This window comes from Epargyreus clarus, unplaced genomic scaffold (assembly GCF_041222505.1).
Source record: "Epargyreus clarus isolate Ecla_fem2 unplaced genomic scaffold, WU_Ecla_fem_2.2 ptg000008l, whole genome shotgun sequence".
NCBI lineage: Eukaryota > Metazoa > Arthropoda > Insecta > Lepidoptera > Hesperiidae > Epargyreus > Epargyreus clarus.
In genome coordinates, this window is record NW_027332216.1 from 5609465 (window position 1) to 5634271 (window position 24807).

Genomic DNA, 24807 nt, shown 5'->3' on the forward strand with positions numbered 1-24807 from the left:
ACAATTCCAATTTAATGGAATCCCGCAGTTCAATACAATTCCAATTTAATGGAATCCCGTAGATCAATACAATTCCAATTTAATGGAATCCCGCAGTTCAATACAATTCCAATTTAATGGAATCCCGTAGATCAATACAATTCCAATTTAATGGAATCCCGCAGTTCAATACAATTCCAATTTAATGGAATCCCGCAGTTCAATACAATTCCAATTTAATGGAATCCCGCAGTTCAATACAATTCCAATTTAATGGAATCCCGCAGTTCAATACAATTCCAATTTAATGGAATCCCGCAGTTCAATATAATTCCAATTTAATGGAATCCCGTAGTTCAATACAATTCCAATTTAATGGAATCCCGAAGCAATTCCAATTGAATGGAATCCCGAAGCAATTCCAATTTAATGGAATACCGAAGCAATGCCAATTTAATGGAAATCTAAATGTAGGTACTTGCTAAACGAAAACGAAATATGAAATTCTAATCTATCATCACAATCGATTTCCAAGTTAGTATTTTTAACATATTATAAGCTTTATACTCAAGCTATTTTTATTAGAAATATAAAAATGAAATCAATAGGTATCTATAATTAATTAATTAAGACCGTTATTTTCTTTCATTCTAATATATCGTACGTATATGTATCGCACGCACACAAAGGTATATGCAAGTTATTTATTTTAGTATGAATTATTATATTTGCTTATATTTATAACATTACATTATATATGAATTATTCCAATCCAAAATTATAATAAATTAAACTTTAAGCAAAGTAAAACTAAACAGTAAAAATATATCTCTAATGCAATCTCGTACTAATATTATTAAATAAATTAATATCAAGTAAACTTGCAAATACTGTATTATGCTTTAATATTTTATGATTATAATTGTAATAAATGTAAATAGCAATATCTGTAAAATTTAATTTTATACTTTTTTATTTTTTTATTTATTATTTCAACATTCTTGGCACAATGTAAAAATAATGCATGCAACGCAATAAATAAAAGAATAATAAAGACCTAATAAACATAAAAAACAATTGACAATTGATAATGCGCAATAATACAAACTACGCATTTAATTATATTTTACTACTTTGTATAAGTACTTTAAAATTATTGTTATTGATCTATTTTTATAAAATGAGCTTTGTAATTTAAGAACCATATTTTCTGTATGTTCCGTACCATAACAACATTAAATCACTAAGTATTCCTTTCAATAAATGGTTGCTATATGTTAACAAAAGCTAGTACCTAGTTTAAACTTTCATTTATATTTAGTCTCACAATTTAAATGAATTTCCATCTATATTACGAATTTATAAATACTCTCTTTAATTATAATTTTTTGCCGCGTTGCAATAAAATCTATGATAGGACTTACCTAATTGTTTTCGTCACATATATAACACAAGATTGAAACGGTCACTACCTTTCTTTACCTTTTTCCCTTTTTATTTATTCTTATTTTTTTTTACACGCCTTTCACCTTTATCCTCGTCGCCACTTGTAATGTTTGTAAGAACCTCAAGGGCTATTTAACATGCACTGGCTCACCACTACACCAGCTCCGAGCAGGGCTGCACGTCCGATTCGTATCTCGTACGTCACCAGACTGACTTTGACAGCTACCCTCTCTACTGGCATACGTGAGACAATGTTCATATATATCTATTTAATAGATACATACACTACAGAATGGATCAATAGTAATTAATTAGATACATTTTCGGTACGCATATTGTAAATAGATTAACTTTTTCTTTGACACAAAATAAATCGGACGGATAGTTTAAATTAAGGTGGTAGAACCCTATGTGGTTCGACTCCGGCGGCACCACCGCCACACCTAGGTCTGCCTCATAACAGCAGCGCTGTGTTCTGGTTCGAAAAGTGTGATAAGGGAAACATGGTTTTTCGAGGCGTTCCAGCTTAGTCCAGTTTAGTCCAGGGGTAACGGCGCATCTGTGGCCGACCTCAGGTAGGAATATGTAATCCTATCTGGGTTTGAATGCAGATGTCCATGGACGGCAGTAGCCACTTACTACAGGTGGACTGCATGCTCGTCTGCTACTCATATATCATTAAAAAAAACTTATCTGAGACGTTCCAGTTTAGTCCTCAGGGGAGCGGCGCTTCTGTGGCCGACCTCTGTAAATTACAGATGTCCATGGGCGGCAGTAGCCACTTACCATCATATGGACTGTATGCTCGTCGGCTACTCCTATACTATAAAACAAAGAAAAACTTGAAACAAAACGCTTTTAAAATACACCGGTGAAACCTCGGTGAAACGCTGCCGCGTTAGCATTTTCATATTTTTGATTGACATAATTATGTCATAAATGTCTGCATTCATCATGACGTTTTTTTTATTCTGCCAATTTTTTAAACAAAAATAATCCAAGTCATACAGCCATCAATGTTACACTAAATTTAAATTTGATAAAAAAGTGTTTTTTTTTTTTGTGTACAAAACCTTATTTCAATCGTGTTGGTCCAATCTAGACATGACCTTAAGTAACTATGTTAAGTTTCAAATTTATAAGCCCTGTAGTTTTTTCAAAAAAGGGATGGAAAGCTTGCAAGATTTTCGAATTATAGAGGACTCGCTTCGCTCGCCCTAAATATAGGAGTATCAAGTGGACTGCATGCTCGCATGCAGTCCACTTGATGGTAAGTGGCTACAGCCGCCCATGGACATCTGTAATCAACCCCAGATAGGATTAGATATTCCTACCTAAGGTCGGCCACAGATGCGCCGCTACCCCTGAGGACTAAGCTGGAACGCCTCGGAAAAGTCTGTCTCCCTTACCACTTACACTCTTGAAACCGGAACACAGCAGCGCCTAACACTGCTGTTATTAGGTAGAAATATAAGTGGTGGTGGTGCCGCCGCATTCAAACCACAAAGGGTTCTACCACCTTCATACTATATAATACGAGTAGGTACATATGTTAGGTATGTAAATAGGTATTGGGAGAACTTTATTATTTATTAAGGAGGTAAGACAGGTTATAGAGACAAAATGATACACATAAATTGTTTACTTATATAATTACTTTTTACAAGATTGAAGACAGATACATGACCCCATGAGTTTACATTAAATATACAGTTATATAAATCCTAATGTGTAATGTAATTTTATATCACGGCGTGCGTAAATTGACGTTTTACGCACGCTTCGCGTGCGCAAAACCCCCATTTCCGACCCCGTAATATAAAATTTTATACAACACGCGGACGAAAAATGTTTTTCTGACTCGTGTGATTGCAGTCCTCGCCTGCGGCTCGGCCTGCAAACTCACACTTGTCAGAAAAAAATTTTTCGTCCTCGTATCGTAATGTACTATTACTTCCATGTTGATGCTTTCACGTCATTTATTTCATTTGTTCATTTAAAATACAATAATAATGATTAACGTTAAAAATCCATTATTTTTTATCGTTTTTATTACAATCAATCAGCAAATTGCTTGAAATAGTTTTGTTCTAAGTTTTTGATATAAGTCATATCATGTTAAAAGCCGGTATTACATTCTCATGTTTCTGATCATGCGTGTCAGTGATATGGCTACAGTTAGATGATGTTATAATCAAATCAAATCAAATATGGAGCTCAAGCTTATTGCGCCTTTTTATTTTTTATAAACAGACCTCACTTCTCTGTCTATAACATTATATTTATATGTCATTATAGAACACAAGAACAATGTGTCTACTCCCTTATGTGTTAAAATAAAGAATTGCAGTGTCAGAGGACGCCACCTTCATTATATGATTATTTAGCAGTTTAAGTTAGCGTAGAATTACTCATTAGTCATAAATTAGGCTAGATCGTAATTAATATAAAGTACCTATTAGTCACTTGGTACTTTATACAAACAAAAAAATATATATGACAATGTAATACGGGCCTAATTTTGTCTATGCGATCAGTTACGATTGGTTGTTACTTTTATATAAGTGACCAACCCCCAACTAGTCGTGTTAATGTTGACGTATCGTTAGCATTAGTACTCCGCACTCAGTGCCAACGGAACGGAATGGTTTGGAATACACATCGAATCAGTTGATGGAGATAGATGCCTAAACATCGAATTTACAGCTCAATAAATATCCACATGCTATCCTTTTTCACTGACACCAAGAGTACAGAAACCGGTGTAAATTGTCTCCAGACTCTCTAGAGTAATGTTGCGATCTTTTATCAACTTAAGCCGATCTTACGTCGGTAAATTATGGTCAACCCCAAAGGCAGACGACTCCATATTTTGGTCGCACTTGGTCGTATAAAATGCTCGTAAACATTTATCTTAAATGTTTGCTTTACTTTAAATTACATTCGCGCACAAAATTACTCGTCACTTTTGGCACAAACATTATTTTGGTTAATAAAAGGAAAATAAACTTACGTAGACCCTTGAGCCCGAACTTTTATCACAGTTAAATAGGATTCCATTTGTATTACAATAGGAGTACAAGTGGAATTCATAACTTCGTATCTCTACCCAATTTGTTAACTTATTCAAACATACAAGAGTAAGTTCTCATCTTTATATAAATTCATGTCTACTATTAGGTTGGCATCTAAGTCCTCGCTATTTTTTCTATGTTTCGCATATCATCAAATGTTTGCGACCTAATGTGACCTTATCATTGGAGTAGGTCGTTCTGTTCTTCCAATATTCATAATATTTTTTCCGAAGTGATTTGGGAGAAGAAAAGGAGAGAATTATCAACTCATTAAAATGGAATGCTGAAATTGCTATGCGCGCAGTTTCGTTCAATAGGTAGTAATGCAAAATTGCAAAATTGACAGTTTGCTCGTATAAAACCGCGGTTTTCAAGTATTGAAAATCATTATAAACGTTATAAATAACCAGGTCGACATAATTAAGTATTTGTATTTTAAATAGCAAAATAAAGCTAAAAACGGCCAGAACTTACTTGCCAACCTACTCGTATTACATTCGATGTCTATGCGCTAAACACATATTTGTCCACTAAATACACGTATGTACATACATCTATCTACACACTGTTTTCAGTTTTATATGTCAATACACTTATCGGGGACGAATAAATTGTTTATATAAATTCGCTTAATGGAGTCTACCTCGACGTTGGGATTGCGGATCTCTCATAAATATTTCCAATCACGCGTTGATGTAAATATCTTCTTTATCGTTGACGGGGTAGTCTTTAGGCGGTAGCTTGAAGCTATCTCTTAGGTAAGTGAAACGATGGAAGTTATAGTAGTATTCCTTGCCGTCCGGGGAGTACTGTGGGTACAACGTGTAAGCCGGGAACTCAATTTCTGACAAAGAGTCTGCGAGTGCGTGTCTCGCAAACTCTTCCTTGTATCGTCATGATTGTTCTCTGTAAGCTTGTTTCTTCGTGCATTTCTCTTTCAAGATGTAGCACAAGGCAATAGCGATCAGGACCGCAATGGCGATGGCCATGCTTATGCTAATCCAGATGATCTCTTCGTTGATACCGCTTGTAGACTTTCCTGTAAAATAAAATGTATTTAATCATTAAACATGTAATTAATATATTTCAGAAATGTAATCAGAAAGCTTCGAACTGCTAAGCTATTGGGAGTTACACGTGATATTGTGAGTCACCCATAAAAGATAGACATATGCTGTCGTGGGATAAGTTTTATATATTTTAAGGAGAACATATCCGTCATACATGATTTCTGTGTAGCTTTAACCATTAAGGTTGCACACGCGACGGAAGCTTAAAAAATGGAGTAACTTCTCCCGTTTTCCCAACATTTCCCTTCACTGCTCTGCTCCTACTGATTGTAAAGTGATTAAAAGTATACTATAACCAGCTCAGGAGTATGAAATATAATTGTACCAAGTTTCGTTAAAATCCGTCGAGTAGTTTTTGTTGTTATACAGACAGACAGATAGACAGAGGGACAGACAGACAGACAGACAAAAATTTTACTGATTGCATTTTGGGCATCAGTATCTATCCCTAATCACCCCCTGATAGTTATTTTGGAAATATATTTCATGTACAGAATTGACCTCTCTACAGATTTATTTTAAGTATAGAAGATGGATAATATATCTATTTATCTAATTTTTGTCGATCAAAGATCAAAATTTGTCAATTTGTGGCACTTCGGTAGTCAAAACGTTGTATAGATTGATTGATTAGTAACAGTCACAAGACTAATTATTATCACCACACAGTTAGAGACATATGGGCATAAATATCAAACAACGAAGATTACCACGTGTTAAGAGTAACCCCACATAATTCTATGACGTGACAAGGGAAGATAGGATTACATATACTTTACGAGACATGCAATTAAATTATCGTGACGAATATAATATGACGGCACAACAAGCGAAGGAATTATAGAAAAGTAACAAGAATGGGAAACGGGTAAACGCTATAAGATTTGTGTCATAAACTATGGAAGATCTCTTAAATCCATACCGATATGCTTAAGTTAATAACTCGATATATTGGGTTGTAAATGGTTAGCTTTCCAGAAGGATAACTAAACAATTGTGGGCAATGTTGGAATATAAATCTCTTGGGGTCGTATTTTCTTTATTGCACGACTCATGATGCGAAGCATCAGAGAGTGCTTTACGATCGAAAAATATTTTTCGCCTCATTTTGGCGGCTATTTTTATTATTATAGCCTTGATATTTTGCATACTATTGTCGAGATAATTTAATGGAGATTAATTCCATACTTTTTAAAAATTGATTTACTGCAATAGAATTGGAAAAAAACACCAAAATAGGTCAAAAAATTTTCCTGTCCGTCATGTGTGAAACCTGAAAACACTGTAACTTGTAAAAAAATCCATCATTTGAGTTAATTTTTTTTTTTTTAATTCTAATCGACGATTGTAGGTCACTGAATGCGAATGATTAATTAATTCAGTGTCGTTTAATTGCAATTAATAAAAAACGAAAACTACAAGACTGTATATCTATAGATATTATGTACATTTATTCCACCAGGGGCGCTTGTGCAGTACCTTCTTCCTACTACAGCTGTTTTTTCGGCAATTAATTTTGAACGACATAAGTTTTTTTTTTTTATATTTCATAATTAAATGAGCATTATGAGTCGTGCACTTTTGGATTTTCCAAACTTTTTATAACTTACGCAAAGAATTATACTAACATATCTATGTAAGCGAGTGGCAATGTAAAATTAATCAATGTAAAATGTTACAATAATTTTAATTAAGCAAGTTACATAACGCAATACTTGTAATTTATTTATTTAATTATTACAAAATCCACAGCTCTTAAAATCATACAAATACATTTCTTATATAGTATTTCTTACAGCCAATTACGGATTTACAATTTTTTAAACATAACAGCACGAATAAGTAAGTTTTATAAATAGGTATTAATATATATAAATACAGGTATAAATACTATAAATATATAATTAATTTTAAAGATAAACACACACATATGTATAATAATCTATATACTAAAGATGTTAATTATAATTTATATACCTACTAATAATATTTCAATTGTACGTTTACTTAGTCACTAATATGGAGATTATTAAGGACTTTATGTACCTCTTTTTTAAAACTATTTTTACTTGTATTGAAAATGTCTATTGTGTTAAATCTTTTATTATATTTTTTTTGTAATCTAATGACGAGTGAATTTTGTGCATAATTACTTTTGGTCTGAGCGACAGCGAATAAAGATTTTCCCGCGTGCCTTGTACGCTTTTTTGGAACATTAAAACTCAAAAATTTTGATAGCAAAGCTTGACAGTCTATGTACCCATTACAAATACCATGCAAAAAGGCCATATCAATTACATTGCGCCTACACTCAAGAGGCATGAGATGATGATATAAACATGAATCCTCATAATTTAAGAATGTATGAGATCATGGATAGTTGAGGTGTTTCATAAATTTGATCTGAATGTTCTCTAATGTTTTAATATAAGTTACATAACTAGGATTCCAGATAGGACTACAGTATTCAAGAATACTAAAAAAAAATTAATAAATACCTTTAGACCAACATTACAAGTATCTACAGTCTTTAGAAACGAGATACCTGCATAAACGAGGAGCCTTAACGAACGAAAGGGTGAATTAATCGGTGATTTTTCGTTCCCAAGAGGTGATTACACAGTAAAAGCGTTTGCTCTCCAAGCGACCTACCTCCCATTTTGTTCGAGTAGCCTCCCATCTTGCCGGCGACCCGCCCGGACACCCCGCCCGCCACTATGAGCACCGCTGCGCCCGTTGGTAAGCATATTCGACCTGAAAATCAGATTGTTGTTAGCTCATTACTGTCCTAGGCACGAGCCTCCTCTCAAGGTGAGAGGGGCTAAGCCACAGTCCATTGGGTTGGCCAAGTTCGGACAGGTAGACTTCACGCACGCTTGAAAAATTTTTTTGTTATTAAAAACTCATAGGAGGAAAATCGTCTGCTTTGTGTAATTAACAATTGTTAATAATGTCATCAATTACTATTTATAACCTAAAAATTACTATCATATCTTCTCAATAATAGACTATAGATTCTATATAAGCTTCTTTATAAAATTGAACAATAAACTTCGGTTAAAAGTGTCTCCAAAGCTAGTCTACTAATCAGGCAGACAAGAGAAAAAATATAGCGGGTTTTACATTTTCCATTTAATATCGTTATCCATTGTCAATATCAATATTTTTTCTGTTGTTCTTTCTGCTTGGATCGCTCTCTGTACAATGAGAAGAATAAGGCCTGGCAAATAGAGGATTTGAAAACTTTAAACATTTTTGATGCTTAATTAATAGAAACTGTTTGGTGTGTTATCTTTACACATTTTCGAAAAGGCGCTTTCGAAAACACATTTGCTTTAATTTTATTTATTTGTATAAAGTATAATATGAAATAATATGAAACCACATTCGCAATTAATTTCATTATGGATAATGTCATTGTAAGTAAACCTGATACGAAAATAATTAATTAGGTATACAATGTGGTTACAGTGGAATTAATAAATCAATTAAATAACGTCCGCGGTAAATTGAGCTTCGTTTGATTTAATGTTATATTAATTTGCAATACTACAATACTAATCTGCGTAATAAGTTTAGGGTTCTGTAATCAAATAGTAGAAACATAACCCTTATAATTTAGTATTGCCCGACCATCTGTTATGACGTTATTAATCGGAATATTGGCATACTATGAAAGGAATACAGGTGAATACAGCGAAGTTCCTTATAATAACGGAGTAAATTTGAAAATATTTTTCGATAAGACAGTAACAAATATTATATAGAAGATGCCGAATTATTTAATTTAATTCTCTATTTGGTGAGACATAATAATTTTAATGTCGTTAATAGTATAAATAAAACTTTTCAATTGTGAATTGTTTAAATAAAGTGATAATGAGTTTATTCCGTCTACGGAACCCTTCAATGTACACATTCCAACGCACACCTGTCCGCTATTTCTAATTAAAAAGGCAGATATTTTCTAGCGAAGGACTTGTAAACCCGCGCCCTAATTAAGGGATATAATTTAACTTGACAGCTGTATTCAGCAACTTTACAGTAAAATTTATATATATATGTTTTTTGTGCCTTTTGTATCATGTATGTTTTTGTATATTTTTTTTGTATCGAACAAAAAAAAATATTTATTACAATAAACTTTTAAGTAGGTACATAATTTCATTGCGTATTTTATTATATACCTAGTACACATAAAACACATAAATTTATAGGGTTGTGTTTAATATCTTACAGTAAATTGTTACTAATGTTTTTATGTTACAATGATTCTTTTTGTTATAAACACTTTAATATTAAAATAATATTATGTTAACATTACAAAGAGACGCCTTAACTTTGTTTATTTTTTTAATCGTTAAATCTCTTACCAATGATGAGCGCCATGCTGAATTTCAGTGTGTGCTTCAGTTCGTTCGGTATTTTCAGTTAAAAATCTTCGCTAACTTCACGCCTGCCCCACAGACAGCTTCTTGTTTATGTACCTGTAGGAATAGATTACATGTATTCTATAAATAAAATTGATGGCCAGTAAAAGAGAGATTCGTAGAACCCAAAGTTAGAATACATTTGTATAGTCTATAAATATACACAACAGCAACAATACAGTCTATTTTTGCTTGGACATACTACTGTCCAGATATAAAGGGTCCGATAAGGCCCTGCTAGTATAGTAACACATACATGATCCGTCTAATTTAGATCTCAGAGATTTCAGCTCTCCATTATCTCCATCTCCCTTCAAACCGGAACACAGCAGCGCTTAAATAAGTTGCCGAACCACACAGGGTTGTACCACCTTTTAACATGATACTTGTTTGTTAAACTTGTTATATGAAAATATTCCATTCCTTGACAATGTCAGGACATCGTTAAATTGTTCGCCCCAGAGATTGATGGTGACAATCAAATAAATGGCGGTCCTGAACGTCGCAATTTGAGCTAACAATGACGCAGATAACGCGAGCTTGTTGTTACATTAAATTATAACATTTTTCTGGTTATGTTCGCCCATAAATCGTAGGTCTTATCTACGAGGGTTCCCGTTTTTAAAACGTTGCGTCATTGTATTTTATTGGTCTTATTCTTATTTGATCTAATGTTTCGATTGCCACTCTTGTACTTGCAATTGGAGTAGCTACACGGAATTTTATTTCCCGCGGTACAATTTACAACTGCATTAGTAACGAAGGCAATCAAATTATCCGTATTACTACTGGTCGTAAGGTAACATCGGTAATAGACTATTCTACACCACTTTAATACAAATAAGTTGGTGCAGTTTCAGCAAGCTTTTTTTTCATAATTATTTTACCTTGATAAATCTCAATTATTCATGGACAAGTTAGTTGATTTAGTTAGTTTATTTTTGATGCCGATGAATTAAGTATTTCAATCATGAAATCATACATGAAATTCCACATGTCATGTCATATTTGGGACCGTATCAATAGGCGGACGTTACCTTAAACTAAGGACAATAATTAATATAGAATGTATACTTATAGGTATCTTGCAAAAATTAGACCTAATAATAAACATGTCTGAAATTTAAACACTATAGGTTTATTAATCAATAAAATGGTGCCTTTACTACAAATTGCAATACCTGTTTAATGCGAGTGTGTAAAAGCGAGCTAATATCCAAACTACTCGGATGTTATTCGTTAGAATAACGTTGAATGCATTTCCGTTTAATTTATGCGGCCATTTATTAAGCTAGTGTTCATTGCCAGTATTTCGGCTAACTAAACGGTGGTGAGCATGATTTGCAATTATAATACAATAGAATAGTTTATAGTTGGGGTGTTTAACAGCTGTGGTCGATGTTGCTGGGAAAATACGGTAGAATCGTTAGCACAACTGTAAATGACCTGAATAGCTGTTCCATTTCTGTCTTATAGTAAAAACAGAGAGCTTAAACTGGTTTGGAGGTACTATTTTGTACTTACACGAGAAGTTGTAGTCCTAATAACTAGGAAATCTATAAAATCAACTTCAGGTAAGACAAGGTGGTGGAACCCTTTGTGATTCGACTCCGGCGGCACCACCGCCACACCTATTAACAGCAGTGTTAGGTGCTGCTGTGTTCCGGTTTAAAGGGTGTGGTAAGGGAGACATACTTTTTCGAGGCGTTCCAACTTAGTCCTCAGGGGTAGCGGCGCATCCGTGGCCGACCTCAGGTAGGAATATCTAATCCTATCTGGCGTTGATTACAGATGTCCATGGGCGGCAGTAGCCACTTACCATCAGGTGGACTGCATGCTCGTCTGCTGCTCCTATATTATAAAAAAAAGACACATATCTAGATTTGGTAACAGCTCTACGGGCAATAGAGGGTTGCTAGCCTTCAGGTAGAGTTCACGTCTATTGCCACACGGCAATACGTAGTGGCAGCTTTCACCATATACAATGAAAAAAAAAATGTATGAAATCAAAATTAAATATTTTTGTAGTACCATAATATAGAAGGCAGTGTTCATTTGCATTGTACCAAACATTATTATTAAATAATTTGTCAAACGATATAGTTCTAAATTGGCTCAATAAAGATTTTATTTATTTATTAAAATAATTGTGTATACGGAAATCCAAAAGTGCACCTGCAACACCTACATACCTACTTTGAACCGAATTCACCTCATTAAGTTTACGCAAAGTAAGTTGCAGGCGGAATCTAGGAACTAATTAATTGTATAAACGAGTAAGGATATTTGCAACAAAGCTAGAGTTTGTTTAATTACTTTACTGCCTTGAAGGAGAATTTTGGAAAATGTAATATCTTCAAGTATGTATATACAATTTAAACATTTTGAGGTACAAATAAATAAAATATAATATAAATTAAACTGAGAAATGAAATGCGCGGTCACAATCAAGATCTTCAATCTACATAAAATTAGTTTTCTTACAACATTTCTAATCTTTGTTATAAAACTAATTTGCTGTTAGAATTATTCTTTGTTCTTACAACTGGAAAACATGTTTACTGTTCAGTGCCAAGGATAGGGCAGAAGAGTGGCACTGCGTACTAACAAAAGGCACTACAGGCGATAAAGCAGCACGACCCATAAACGTTATTGATGGCGTAAGTGGTACTCAGGAGGAAGCTCGCAATCGTGTTAGGAGACAGTGATGCATGGTTATCGGAAGTACTCTCGCATGACACTGTTACCCGAAAAGTAGATATAAAAGAAAACTTTTTATTCTTTCTAGATCTTTCTAGATCCATAATGTTCTACTTTATGTGATTAGACGTGTTCATGAAGAACATAAAAGTGGTAAAACTCCCCGGGGTATAACTTCCCGCGCAATGAGAAAAAAGTTAATAAAATAAAGTTGTGGGTTATTATGAAGATAAATTCTTGGAAGTCAGGAGTTTCTGTACGATAGTGTAGGCTATCGCTCTGATGAAAGGAGTAGGAACGTAAATAAGTTAAAAGTGATATACTTAACTTTCTAGAGAGAAAATATCTTGAAAATAGTATTTATTGCTCCCGTTTCTAAAAGTAGAACAATCACGAAAGTAGACCTCCCCGTAGTGAGACTCAAACTGTACCTCTGATTAGCAAAAAGTACGCAAGCGAAACGAAAAGGTAGACATTTTTACAACTACTATGTCTCATTTTACTGATGCTTGCTCCATTTGTACAGATGCTCAACGAGTTGTGTCAGACAATATCTTATTTGCCTATACGTACAATATTTTTACAAATAGGGCCCCTATAAATATGTTTATTGAAATCGTCTAAAAAGGTATTATTTTATTTAACCGACTTCAAAACACACAGGGCAGAGTTTAACATACATGTTGTCTATAGGTAAATACATAATTATATTATTCGTCATAGATAAGTAAAGATTAGTCACTCCTAACAATAAATATTTATTTATTATGTAAATTACGCAGTATTAGTTATTTGTTCGTAAATTTTCTCTAAAAATGTTTTTATTTGTCAAGAATTCAAAAAAATAACTTACTAATAAGGCGTTTGTGGCTTCATTCAATTTCAAGGCGGCGAAGTATCTTTACTAATCTATGTTATTCGTATATAATGGCAATGTACTCTGTTGTGGCCTGAAGGATATAGTAATGTAGATAGAAACTGACCAAAGACAAATTGGTTTACGAGGCAACTGTTTCCTAATAAAGAGTAATGTGTTTAGTGCCCAATAATGAGGATAGATGGTTTCTCTACAATATAACCGTTTAATTAAGGTTTTGTTTTTCAATTAGTACGATACTAAGTCTGTGTCTTTTAATATAGATTTACTAGCTGACCCGGCAAACGTTGTGTTGCCATATAAATAAAAAAATGTTAAGGGTGCACAACCCCTTATCACTTAGGGGTATGAAAAATAGATAGTAGCCGATTCTCAGACCTACTGAATAGGCATATAAAATTTGGTGAAAAGCGGTAAACCCGTTTCGGAGGAGTACGGTAACTAACATTGTGACACGAGAATTTAATATATAAGTTGTGTATAGTAAAAGGTAATGTTTTATTAGAGTTTTACTATTTAATCGGTTTAACGTTAATTAGCATAAAGTACTACGCTAAGTGAACGATAACATTATTCCATTATCCTAATTTAATCAAAAAGAAACGTAAGAAAAACACGTAGCCGCACTCTTATTTCAATTTGCAGAACGTTCTTCTTAAAGGGATTTTATTTTATTACCTTCATCTTTCACTGGTCCATTAGGGGTGGAAAAGAGAAACATTGTGTTTGCTTACGCGTAACTAAGTGTCGTTTTGCAGATAAGTGGTTGTTTTGAGTTAAAAGTGAAATAATTAGCAGCATCTGGTTCTGAAAGGAATACTTATCCGAGGTATTCCAGCTATGTCCTTAGGAGTAGCGGCGATTTACGGGCGACCTCTGGTAGGAATATCTATTTCTATCTAGGGTTTATTACAGGTGTCCAGGGGTAGCAGTAGCCAGGACCATCAGGACTGCATGCTCGTGTGCTACTTTTACCTATATTATAAAAAATAAAAATCACTTGATAAAGATGAAAAAATATATATTTGTGTACAATTTTCTTAAGTACTGGGTTTTAAGTACTGGGGTTTCTTAAGTAGTAGGTACTTGTAGACTCTATTCCACTGCACTGATCTAATGTTCATCGGTGAATAAATGAGTTTGCGGTCAATTGGTGGGAAAATTATATATTTCTTGAAGATTTCCCCAGTGACACAGACTTTCATATTTTTCAGAACACGTTTGTTCTGAAAAATATGAAAGTCTGTGGACTAAACAGGGATAGAATGATTTAAGTCCTGCCTACAACCAACATTATTAATTAATTTACATTTATACACATAGGGGACATTGCCATTACTTTTCGTCTGCCTATAAATTCTTCTTATAAGTATGCTCCTATAAATTCCTAAACTAACGTAACATTGTCGTGCAGGTAAAGGCTATAATAGAAGAAAATGATTTTGTCAATAATTAACCTCTGTGGATATAAACTAGGCTTTAGTCATTACGCATTTAAAATCTAATATAATTTTAGTAATTCGAAGTTATTTAGTATTGAAATTTAAAAAGGAGTCTTCAGACCCACTTCTATCACAATAAAATGGTTTGCTAGAGTTTCCTGATAACTACAACTACAATAAGTTACCAATATTCGACATTCCCAACATTGGTATGTTCAGAAATTCAGCCGATAAATTGAAATCCCACTGCGTCAATGACGAATGGCGATGCGGTTTGACACAATTCGACGTGACATGAAGGGATAAGCTGCATAGCTTGGTTATGTACCTATATCGAAGACAAATAAGACCTATAAAGTAGCAACAGACCGGACATCGGCAGGACAAATAGCAACTATGAGTTATTACTAATTGCTTATGTCGTTCTGAAATATACGTCAACTAGTTTTTATCCACGCCAATCGCGGTCAGAGGTCGATGACAATAGTTATTTTATCTATCCTTCGGGAACAATACGTTTTTTCAGGATAAAAGTCTTTCTTTGTGCTTTTCTGGACTTCTGAGAACTTGTGTACAAAATTTCATTACAATCGGTGTGGTAGTTAAGGCGTAGCAAACAAACAAAGTCATTTTCGCATTTAAGTACAATATAATTTGGGATACCTAATATATTTATAATGTATTACACTAGTGTCCGCGAGGAGATCTGGTCTGCATACGTAGGTACTATTATAGGTTCTTATATTCTATTATTTTGTAAATACAACGGTGGTGGTACGGTGATAGGTACATGCACTATATTTTTAATATACACAACACCATTAATCTGCTAAAAGCACATGGAATAATACAGTGCTATATAGGTGTTCTCATATAAGCCAAAGTACCTACAGTCGAGTGCCGTGTACGACAATAACTGGATTAGTCTGATTGGTACAAGCACTACGGCCTGCAGAACAATGGTCCAATTATGTAGCCATTGTAGTGCGCTCATGTTACATGTGCCCCCTACCTTATTGTCCTGTACCCTTAGTATGAGTTTTTACGTGTTTACAATAATGACTGTTTTTGTATTTGTTTATGTATTTTTCCAGAAACAACAACAAAAACAGTCATTTTTATACAAACGTAAAACCTGATACTAAAGTTACTGTTATAATTGTTAGCGTCTATAATAAGCCTGCCAAATCAAAGTTCATGTAAGTTTTGCACGGTCATTTATGCCGCGTACGTGCAAAATGTGGAATGAGCAGTGAACATCCTCCTGAGGTATCCCTGGGCGCTATGATATAAGGCTTTTCAAAAGGAGTGCAAAAAGAGCTGACCTTCAAAGCTGGCGATTCATTGGCGACTCCTCTGGTGTTGCAAATGGCAACGGTGACTGCTTTCCACCAGGTGGTAGTACCAGGAAGGTGGTAGAACCCTTTGTGGTTCGACTCCGGCGGCACCACCGCCACACCTAATGCTGCCTTATAACAGCAGTGTTAAGCGCTGTTGTGTTCCGTTTTGAAGGGTGTGGTAAGGGAGAAAGACTTTTCCGAGGCGTTCCAGCTTAGTCCTCAGGGGTAGCGGCGCATCTGTGGCCGACCTCAGGTAGGAATATCTAATCCTATCTGGGGTTGATTACAGATGTCCATGGGCGGCGGTAGCCACTTACCATCAGGTGGACTGCATGCTCGTCTGCTACTCCTATATTATAAAAAAAAGGTATCCCGTCTACCTTAACGTTAGGTATACTTTAAAAAAATGAATATCGGATCACGCCTAAAAAGCGGCCGCGCTAAATAAGTAAAAGTAATTTAGACGAAGTTGTTTGTATAAAAATTGTTTTGAAAACTTCAATAGCGTGGTTGTGAATACAACAACACCTTACTCTGATACTTTTATTTTGTAATATGAGTATTCGATATTTAAACGAAGTACAATATTGCAACGATAAAATTAAACGGATAAAAATAAAAAATGGTATAATTATAACTTATTTCTACGTGAATGTTGTGTCAGCATACTCCCCTACACATGTTTTTTTATTTTTATCTCAGAATAACCTATAAACCGAATAAAAATAACTATTAACCGCAACAAAGTGCTTCGGTCCCCATGGAGCCATTTACACGATACGACATATTGTGACATAGTTCACTGGATTACAAAAGTATGACAAAGACGTTACGAGAGACCACGTGAGTGATAGAATGTAATGGAAAGGAAAACTTTGTTAAGGGAGAAATATGATAAGAAACGGATGGATGGATTAATATCTATGCAATGTTAGCTTGGTTAAGTGCGTGTAAAGCACATATATTTTACGAAATATGTATATCATTGTTAGAGGAGTTCTTAATTCTTAATATTTAAGTAACTTTATTTCATAACTAGCTGACCCGGCAAACTTTGTACCGCCTCAAAATCTATTTATCAAATTTATTTCATATAAAATATAGCCTATGTTACTCGTGGATAATGTAGCTTTCGAATGGTGTAAGAAATTTTAAAATCGGTCCAGTAGTATTGAGCCTATTCATTACAATCAAACAAACAAAGTTTTCCTCTTTATAATATTAGTATGGATATATATGTACATGTTTAATTGTAAAGGTTGAAGCATTGCATTGCACTGTGCATGTTTTAACAGGCAAAGGAAGCCGACGTAGCCGCAAGTAAAATGATTAGTAATTTAGCAGCCTTGCAAGCAAGTAGCCACAAACAATGTTCGTAGTAGGTAGTAAACTATTGTTGACGTGCTTATACGCTTTAGTACGATAAATAATGTCCAATAATAACAATCATGATTTCTATTTAAGCCTACTTTTCGTAACACAGAAATCTAAGAGTCATTTTTCCTAGCGACCCACGCGAAATCACCAACACGTAAAAGATATTAAGTAGAGATGAAACAATACATCAAAATCAAACATCGATAATATTGGCCTTAAAATATTGGTATTTCTATCGATATTAGAGCATTGTCGATAAGATATAATCGCTGTAGAAAAAAACTAAAACAGCTATATCTAAAGTTTAAATCAAATATTGTATAGAGCAATACGAATAAGCCAGCAAAAATAACCCCTACCCTACCATATCATACCTTTAGTTTCGAAGTATCCTATTGAAATTTTTGATATGCTCAGTACCCTTACCAGGAGTTTTTACGTTTCGACAAATATGATTGTTTTGGTATTTGTTTACGTATTGACCCATACGATTTCCTAGTTCTGACGCAATCCGCTAGGGGCGCTGATTGGAATTTGTTTGGGCAAATACGTAAACAAAAACCAAAACAGTCATATTTGTCGAAACGTAAAAACTCCTGGTAATGGTGCTGTTATGGATATGTTAGGATACAAATAAATAGCGGTATTTATATCAATAACTTGAACACCCTAAAGTTAACGCTATTTAATTTATACCGGACCATCAAGAGCGGCCTTCAACTGTGTAAGTTACACGCTATTAACGTAGGGAGCAAAAGGGCGGGCGGAGGAAATTGTCGAAACGACGTTTACGCGAGCCAGCCGCTGTCCGGTAGCCCGATGAGTTATCTGCAGCGGGATTGAAACTTAAATTGATTTAACAAGAAAAGTTTCATATGATATTGAACCTTAAAAAAGTTATAAAATTCCTGATAATAAATCACGGACATGAAAATGTAATAAGACAACAGAATATCCTTTCTAATTTAAATAATAAACTAATAACTTTTTCGATACTCAGAAAACTAACTAACTTTGTGAACTTGTATTTTCTGGAAGAAATAAAAGGCTTTTTTATTTATTTATATCCTTTCTAATTATAAGTAAATACTTTAAATTTCGGTCAAAGTTCCCATACATAGAAATCGAGTTCGAACCTATCTCTAGGAATGTTCCTACTAGTACCTATTTTAGCCCGGCAAATAGGATATTGAAGCTAGAGCTCATCTTTTCTGATTATACTATTCAGATCAATGAATAAATTCATAGTTTTATAGCTTTGGCTATTGAAATTCAATACTACGAATATGCAACCTCTACGTACCTACCTATGAGTATTTTAGTCCGCAAATAGCATATGAATGCTGGAGTTCTTCTTTCTTGATAAATTGATTGTATTAGACTATTCAGATGAATTAACAATTGATAAATTCATAGATTTATATATTTACTAAAATTAATTTACACATGAACTGAATTATTGTGTAAAAAAATTGTTTTATATTACTTGTATTATGACACATTTTATTGTAGTCTTCGGGACTGGTAGCTCTTGTGGCCAGCCCGAGACAAAACTCCAATCATAGTTGAGATTGATTACATTTTTTTATAGATAAAAATATAGCAGTTGCCATTTCCAACTTTAATTTTACGAAAATGCCTTCGACATGTCTGTTTCATCATCATCAACCCATTACTGCCCCACTGCTGGGCACGGGTCTCCTCTCATAATGAGAAGGATTATGACATAGTCCACCGTACTGGCCAAGTGCGTATTGGTAGACTTCACGTATCTTTGAGGTTTTTTTTTTAATAAATCCTTTAGGTATGCGGGTTTCCTATTTATGTCTGTTTGGTACGCATTAAATAAAATCATCTGTCACAAGTGTAGTTAAAGTGGATGGAACTTGAATTGACAAGGGAGGACACTGAAGAACGTCAATTACAAGTATTGACAAAGTCTGCGTTTCATGGTCGCTTTACGATCTTTATGGAACAAAAAGAAAAAATAAAACAAGGATTCTTGTTTGTAGATGTGCTGAGATCCAAATGTACACATCCATTGTATTTTTATATCTGCCTGGAGGGCTTTCCCCATTAAAATTTTTGCAAGTTTTTATTAATTAGTGTAAAGAGAATTTTAGGAAGAAGTAACGAAAATGATATTTTAGGAAGGAAGATACATTTATTAATGTTGTCAAAAATTAAGAGGCATTGTTATGTTTTTTATTTACGAAAATTTCTACAAATATTGTTTTAATATGTAATTTAATATGGTCTTTAACTATAGGACCACAATCAAACAAAAGCAGGTACATAACATTGATTTTAAATTTGATTTGAAATACCTCTTTTAAGTTTCTTTAAAATAAGAGTTAACAATAACGTTACGCAATCAACAATTGTCTTTCGTACCAGCAAACTTTTATTTGTACAAGTGGGAATCAGCAAATCGGATTTGTTATTCTGTACGATGAACCAGCTGACAACGTGTCTAAACATTGTTACGTAAATTCCATATAGAAAGGACTAAGTGCCTGTTCACACGTACCACAAGCACACCATCAGTTTGCCGTTTAATTAACAGTGTGAAAGAAATTGACTAAATTCAACTACAACGCAATGACAAGCGGCATTGTACATGAGAAGCCGCGAACTCTATTGCAAGGGCTCTTTTTATCACAACGCAGTTACCATAAGCCTGCAACATTGCTATTCACAGCGGCAAAATGTTGGCAATTAGTGGTTACAAATTGAAAATATTTTGCCGCTATTGTGTGGTAAGGTTGTGGTACGTGTGAATAGCCATTAATGCTATGTTAGACAAGGTTGTATAACAATAAAAATGAACGACTTTTGTTCTCCACAGACAATACCGCCAATAGAAAGCAAACAAGACTTCATCTAAGATGTCTGTGAGATAAATTAAGTCTATCGTCTCAATGCCTTGTGAACTTAGGGATAAACTTTTATATTCCAGAAAAATCCAGACAGAAGAAAACGCAATATAATTAAATGGATCTCGTAGCATCCTTATCTAGATTTTGTTTAGACGTCTACAAATAAACGTATAAGTAATTGAAATAATAAAAACCAAGTACAAAGCAAATATATTTACTGTAAATAGTACTGATATGATTTTTAAGTTTTAATATTTTATTTATTTTAAGAACTAAGTTTGTAGACATACGTGTTCAAAGATAAAGAATATATTTCTCTAACAAATTAATTCCAAAAGTTTGTTTGAATTGTGTTGATTTAAATTTTCGGGTATGATATGAAAATAATATGCTTCTTGATTGATTGATCATTTACCTCCGTTAGTAATACTCGATCTATCCAAATTTTGTCTACTAAAGATTGAATTTTGACAATTTCTAGTAGGCAGAAATAATCAATTTTCTCGCAAACGGAATATATCGCCGCACTTTAAGTCTGTATATATAGACATGTGTATATAGCACTGTTTACATACGTACTCAAATATTGAATGTTCCGAATGTCGGCACTCTGAATCTAGAGCCAAACTAACCACATAGAATCTTAATGAAAGACAAATTCTAGTACTATATCAGTTAAATAGATGAAATAGCGATATATAAAGCAATAAAGTTAATGATGAAGGTCAAAATGTTTCAATTAATTATTAAAGAGATTATTCACTTATTTACTTAACATAAGCGCAAATTTTAAAACTATTTATCTCGAAACTATTAATACCCAACAATTTATTCTTAGCTTAAACCGTAGTAATGAAATTTGCAAAGCGCAGGAACTACTCGCATAACTATTAGGAAAAAATATCTGTCCTTAATAAATCTATAACAGTTACGTTATAACAGTACCTTTTTATTTTATATTTTTAACGAGGGGGAATCCTTCAAAAGTTACCCGACGACGTGGGAGCGATATCGAGTTATGTGGGATTTTGCGGCACTAAATCCCCCCCGTGGCAGTCCTCATCGCTGGTTGGAGAACTCCGGGATCTCCGACGGAACACAACCGGAGTCCTCCAAGCGCGATTCCCCGATCGGGCTCTGCCCTGGGGGGAGCAGTTTTCGCTCCTCCCAAACCATCTGGTGTTAACGACGGTATGCGACCACACATACCGCCGTCCTTCCTGGGGTCGCTTACTGGACGGTTCGAGCTCCCACTCTTGCCGTCCGCAACCCCGGAAACCCCCTTTTAGTCGCCTCTTACGACAGGCAGGGGATACCGTAGCCCTATTCTGGTCCCGGAACTACAGGAACGTTATAACAGTACGTAGTTCCCACTTTAACGTTTCTATATTCAACAATAACTTTGATATTCTACTCTATATAAATAAAAATACACTCACGTGATGTATTTCCTATATACTTGTTCACAGGGGGAAATGAAAAGTGGAGAATACCATTCCGTAGCAAAACTATTTTTCCTTAGGCAGCGTTTATTGAATCCCTCGGTGAGCGCTTCTGGCGTGAACATATTATTTTATTTATTTTATTCCTTGCAACTTTTACTATTATACTAATTGAGCTACATATTAGTGAAAACTTTACTTACTTTACTTTACTTACTTTTAAAATGTTATAATATTCGGTTTAACCTTTGCCGAAACGAATATTCGGCCGAATTATTCGGTTTACCATTTCTTTATTGTCAATTAGCCAATTATGTGTGTTCATTAACACTTAAAAATGTTGATTTGAGATTTAAAAATAAATACTGATTTAAGGTTTAAAATAAATGTTGACTATAGGTACTAACCTACTAACTATAGATTAAGTAATAAATGTGTTGACTTGAGGTATCAAAATGTTGATTTGAATTTTAATTTCTTTATTTTATTAGCTTTATTCAACACATTCTTCATAGGATTTGAGTTTGATGTATAATATAACATAGATCTTACATAATAAGTTTTGTGTTTTAGTCCTGTACCATGTCGTTTACACAAGAAAATAGACTATAATACTCGAACCGAACATATTCGGCACCAAAACCGAATAATTCGGCCGATTACAAATATCAATAAAGATGCCGAATACGCCGAATACTGAATACCAAACGAATATTCGGCGCATCTTTACTAATACGAGTAAGTCATCAATCGTTTATCTTAGTCTTCAGGAGTGAGATTGCATCAATGATGGGCTTCAGATAGGATCTCGTTTTATATCGAGCTAGTTATCAGATGTCCATAGGCGGTAGTTACAATCAGGTGACTGCATGTTCGTTTGCTAAAAAACACCGTTTCATTTAGATATCGATGCGGTTTTAATACTTTAATTGCAATTTAATCTTGCCACCGTATTAAAGTGAATCGTAAAATTTGTAATCGACACTGAGTATAACCGTGGCAACGGTTTTTAATATTGGAATTCGGGATCTCATCTCCGTAAAATAACTTTGGATGCCTAAGTGCCTTTTCGGCAATCTTCTGAATTACTGCGATAGATCTCTGCGGAGTTTTCCAACAAGTTCATTTATCGGAAAGGGTATTTCCTTTATAAACCACAGGGATAAAGCACAAGTGTAGGTATATATATCGGTAACTAAGTAAATTTATAGACTTGTGTGGAATTTAAATTGTAGCATTATAATAAGTACCTATGTAGATAACGTTAAATTTATGATATTAAGTTTGTAATTTGGTAATATTTTTTAATAATCTTGTAACCTAATTATGTTTGTAATCATCACTTGCTATCGTCACCATATAATTTTGTTACTAAATATTCAAAAAACAATGCAGTTCACTCAATTTTCTAAATACATTTTACCCGTGTAGTTAGTTAGTTAGTTAGTTAGTGTAGTTGCAATAAAACAGCAAATATCGAAGCTTTTAACAAATATACTTAATATCACAAAAGGTCAAATTATTTATATCTCTAACAAAATCGTCTTCGTAAATTGATTTTATGCATATTAGCATATTAATTTATTTTCAGTGTGAAACGATTTAAACTTCAACTTTGTGAACAAATTAAAATGCAGATACGTTATTGAAGTTAAAGACGACTTTATGTTTGTGAGGCATGAGTTCGTAGAACTTCTGCTAAGACTTTAAGCATCTCAAGAAGTTATTTATAAGAGGGTGTGAGAAAATCTTGCAGAAGAGGAGTAAAATACATCCATTTATACTGTGCATCGATATACTACTAATAATTATAAAATGTCATTGATATTGTGCATGTGAATCAACTATGCACTGACATATTCTTCTAAAATTGTATTTCAATACAAGAACCCTTAAGAATACACCTTTTACGGCTTTTGGTAAATTATTATAATGTTTGTTACTAAAACAAAACTAGTTATTCCTTGTTATTTTATAGCAAATCTTAACTTAACTTAACTTACTTGGGTAACGCATACGCAAAAGACTCGAGAGAATGCTTTGAAAACTATCGACTAATAACAAAATAATAAAACACTAGATCCTGCATACAAAGTAATGTTACATACGAGTATAAAAAAGTCACATGATCATACAGAAACGGTTTTCCCTATAAAGAAAAAAATCAATTTTGCTTAGGAGAGGCACGGCTTGCAAAGCTAATTTCGAAGCAAGTGTAAGCAAGTACAATAGTGCAGTTATCGGTTAGTTCTGCGAGGTCAATATAAGTGTTAAACGATACGAGAATTGGGGCAAATAGACTATTTGTCTCCGCGTACAAGGGAAAATGTTTCACGGTGCTTTCTAATAACACGATTTGAGTCGGACTGCTGTCACACCATAGTACGATTATCGTACTGCATATGAATGGTTGTGTTATTTAATACAAAATTTACTTTATATTTTTTGTATGAAACAACGCAATGCAATATGATAACTGTTCTACAGTCGTGCGGCAGTAGTCTCATCTGAAAGTGCCCTAAGAGTTCACCAACAGTTGTAGTAGCATTTTGTTTTTGACGTAATTATGTTGGCATTACTTTTAGGTCTAAAAGTCAAAAACAATAATTCAGGATCTGTCCGTAATTCATTTTATAAGGCTCTGTGCGCCCATTAACCGAGAAAAAAGGGCGAGCGGTAAAAAATGTGAAAAACAATTTCGGCCACAGCTGGAAAGGAAGTGCCTTGAGTTTATCTATAAAAAGATCTTAA

General features: G+C 34.0%; 1 protein-coding gene across 1 annotated transcript in view; it reads right to left on the minus strand.

Moving 5' to 3' along the window:
- Positions 1-3370: 3370 nt before the first annotated feature.
- LOC140744248 (uncharacterized) overlaps positions 3371-24807 on the minus strand; it is a 47963-nt gene continuing 26526 nt past the window's right edge. Inside the window, exons 2-4 of the mRNA XM_073075782.1 lie at positions 9943-10056; positions 8222-8323; positions 3371-5538 (exon numbers count right to left, since the gene is read on the minus strand). Of these exons, the coding sequence (XP_072931883.1) occupies positions 5393-5538; positions 8222-8323; positions 9943-9958 (264 nt within the window). The 5' untranslated portion in view covers positions 9959-10056 and the 3' untranslated portion in view covers positions 3371-5392. The remainder of the gene's footprint in view (positions 5539-8221; positions 8324-9942; positions 10057-24807) is intronic.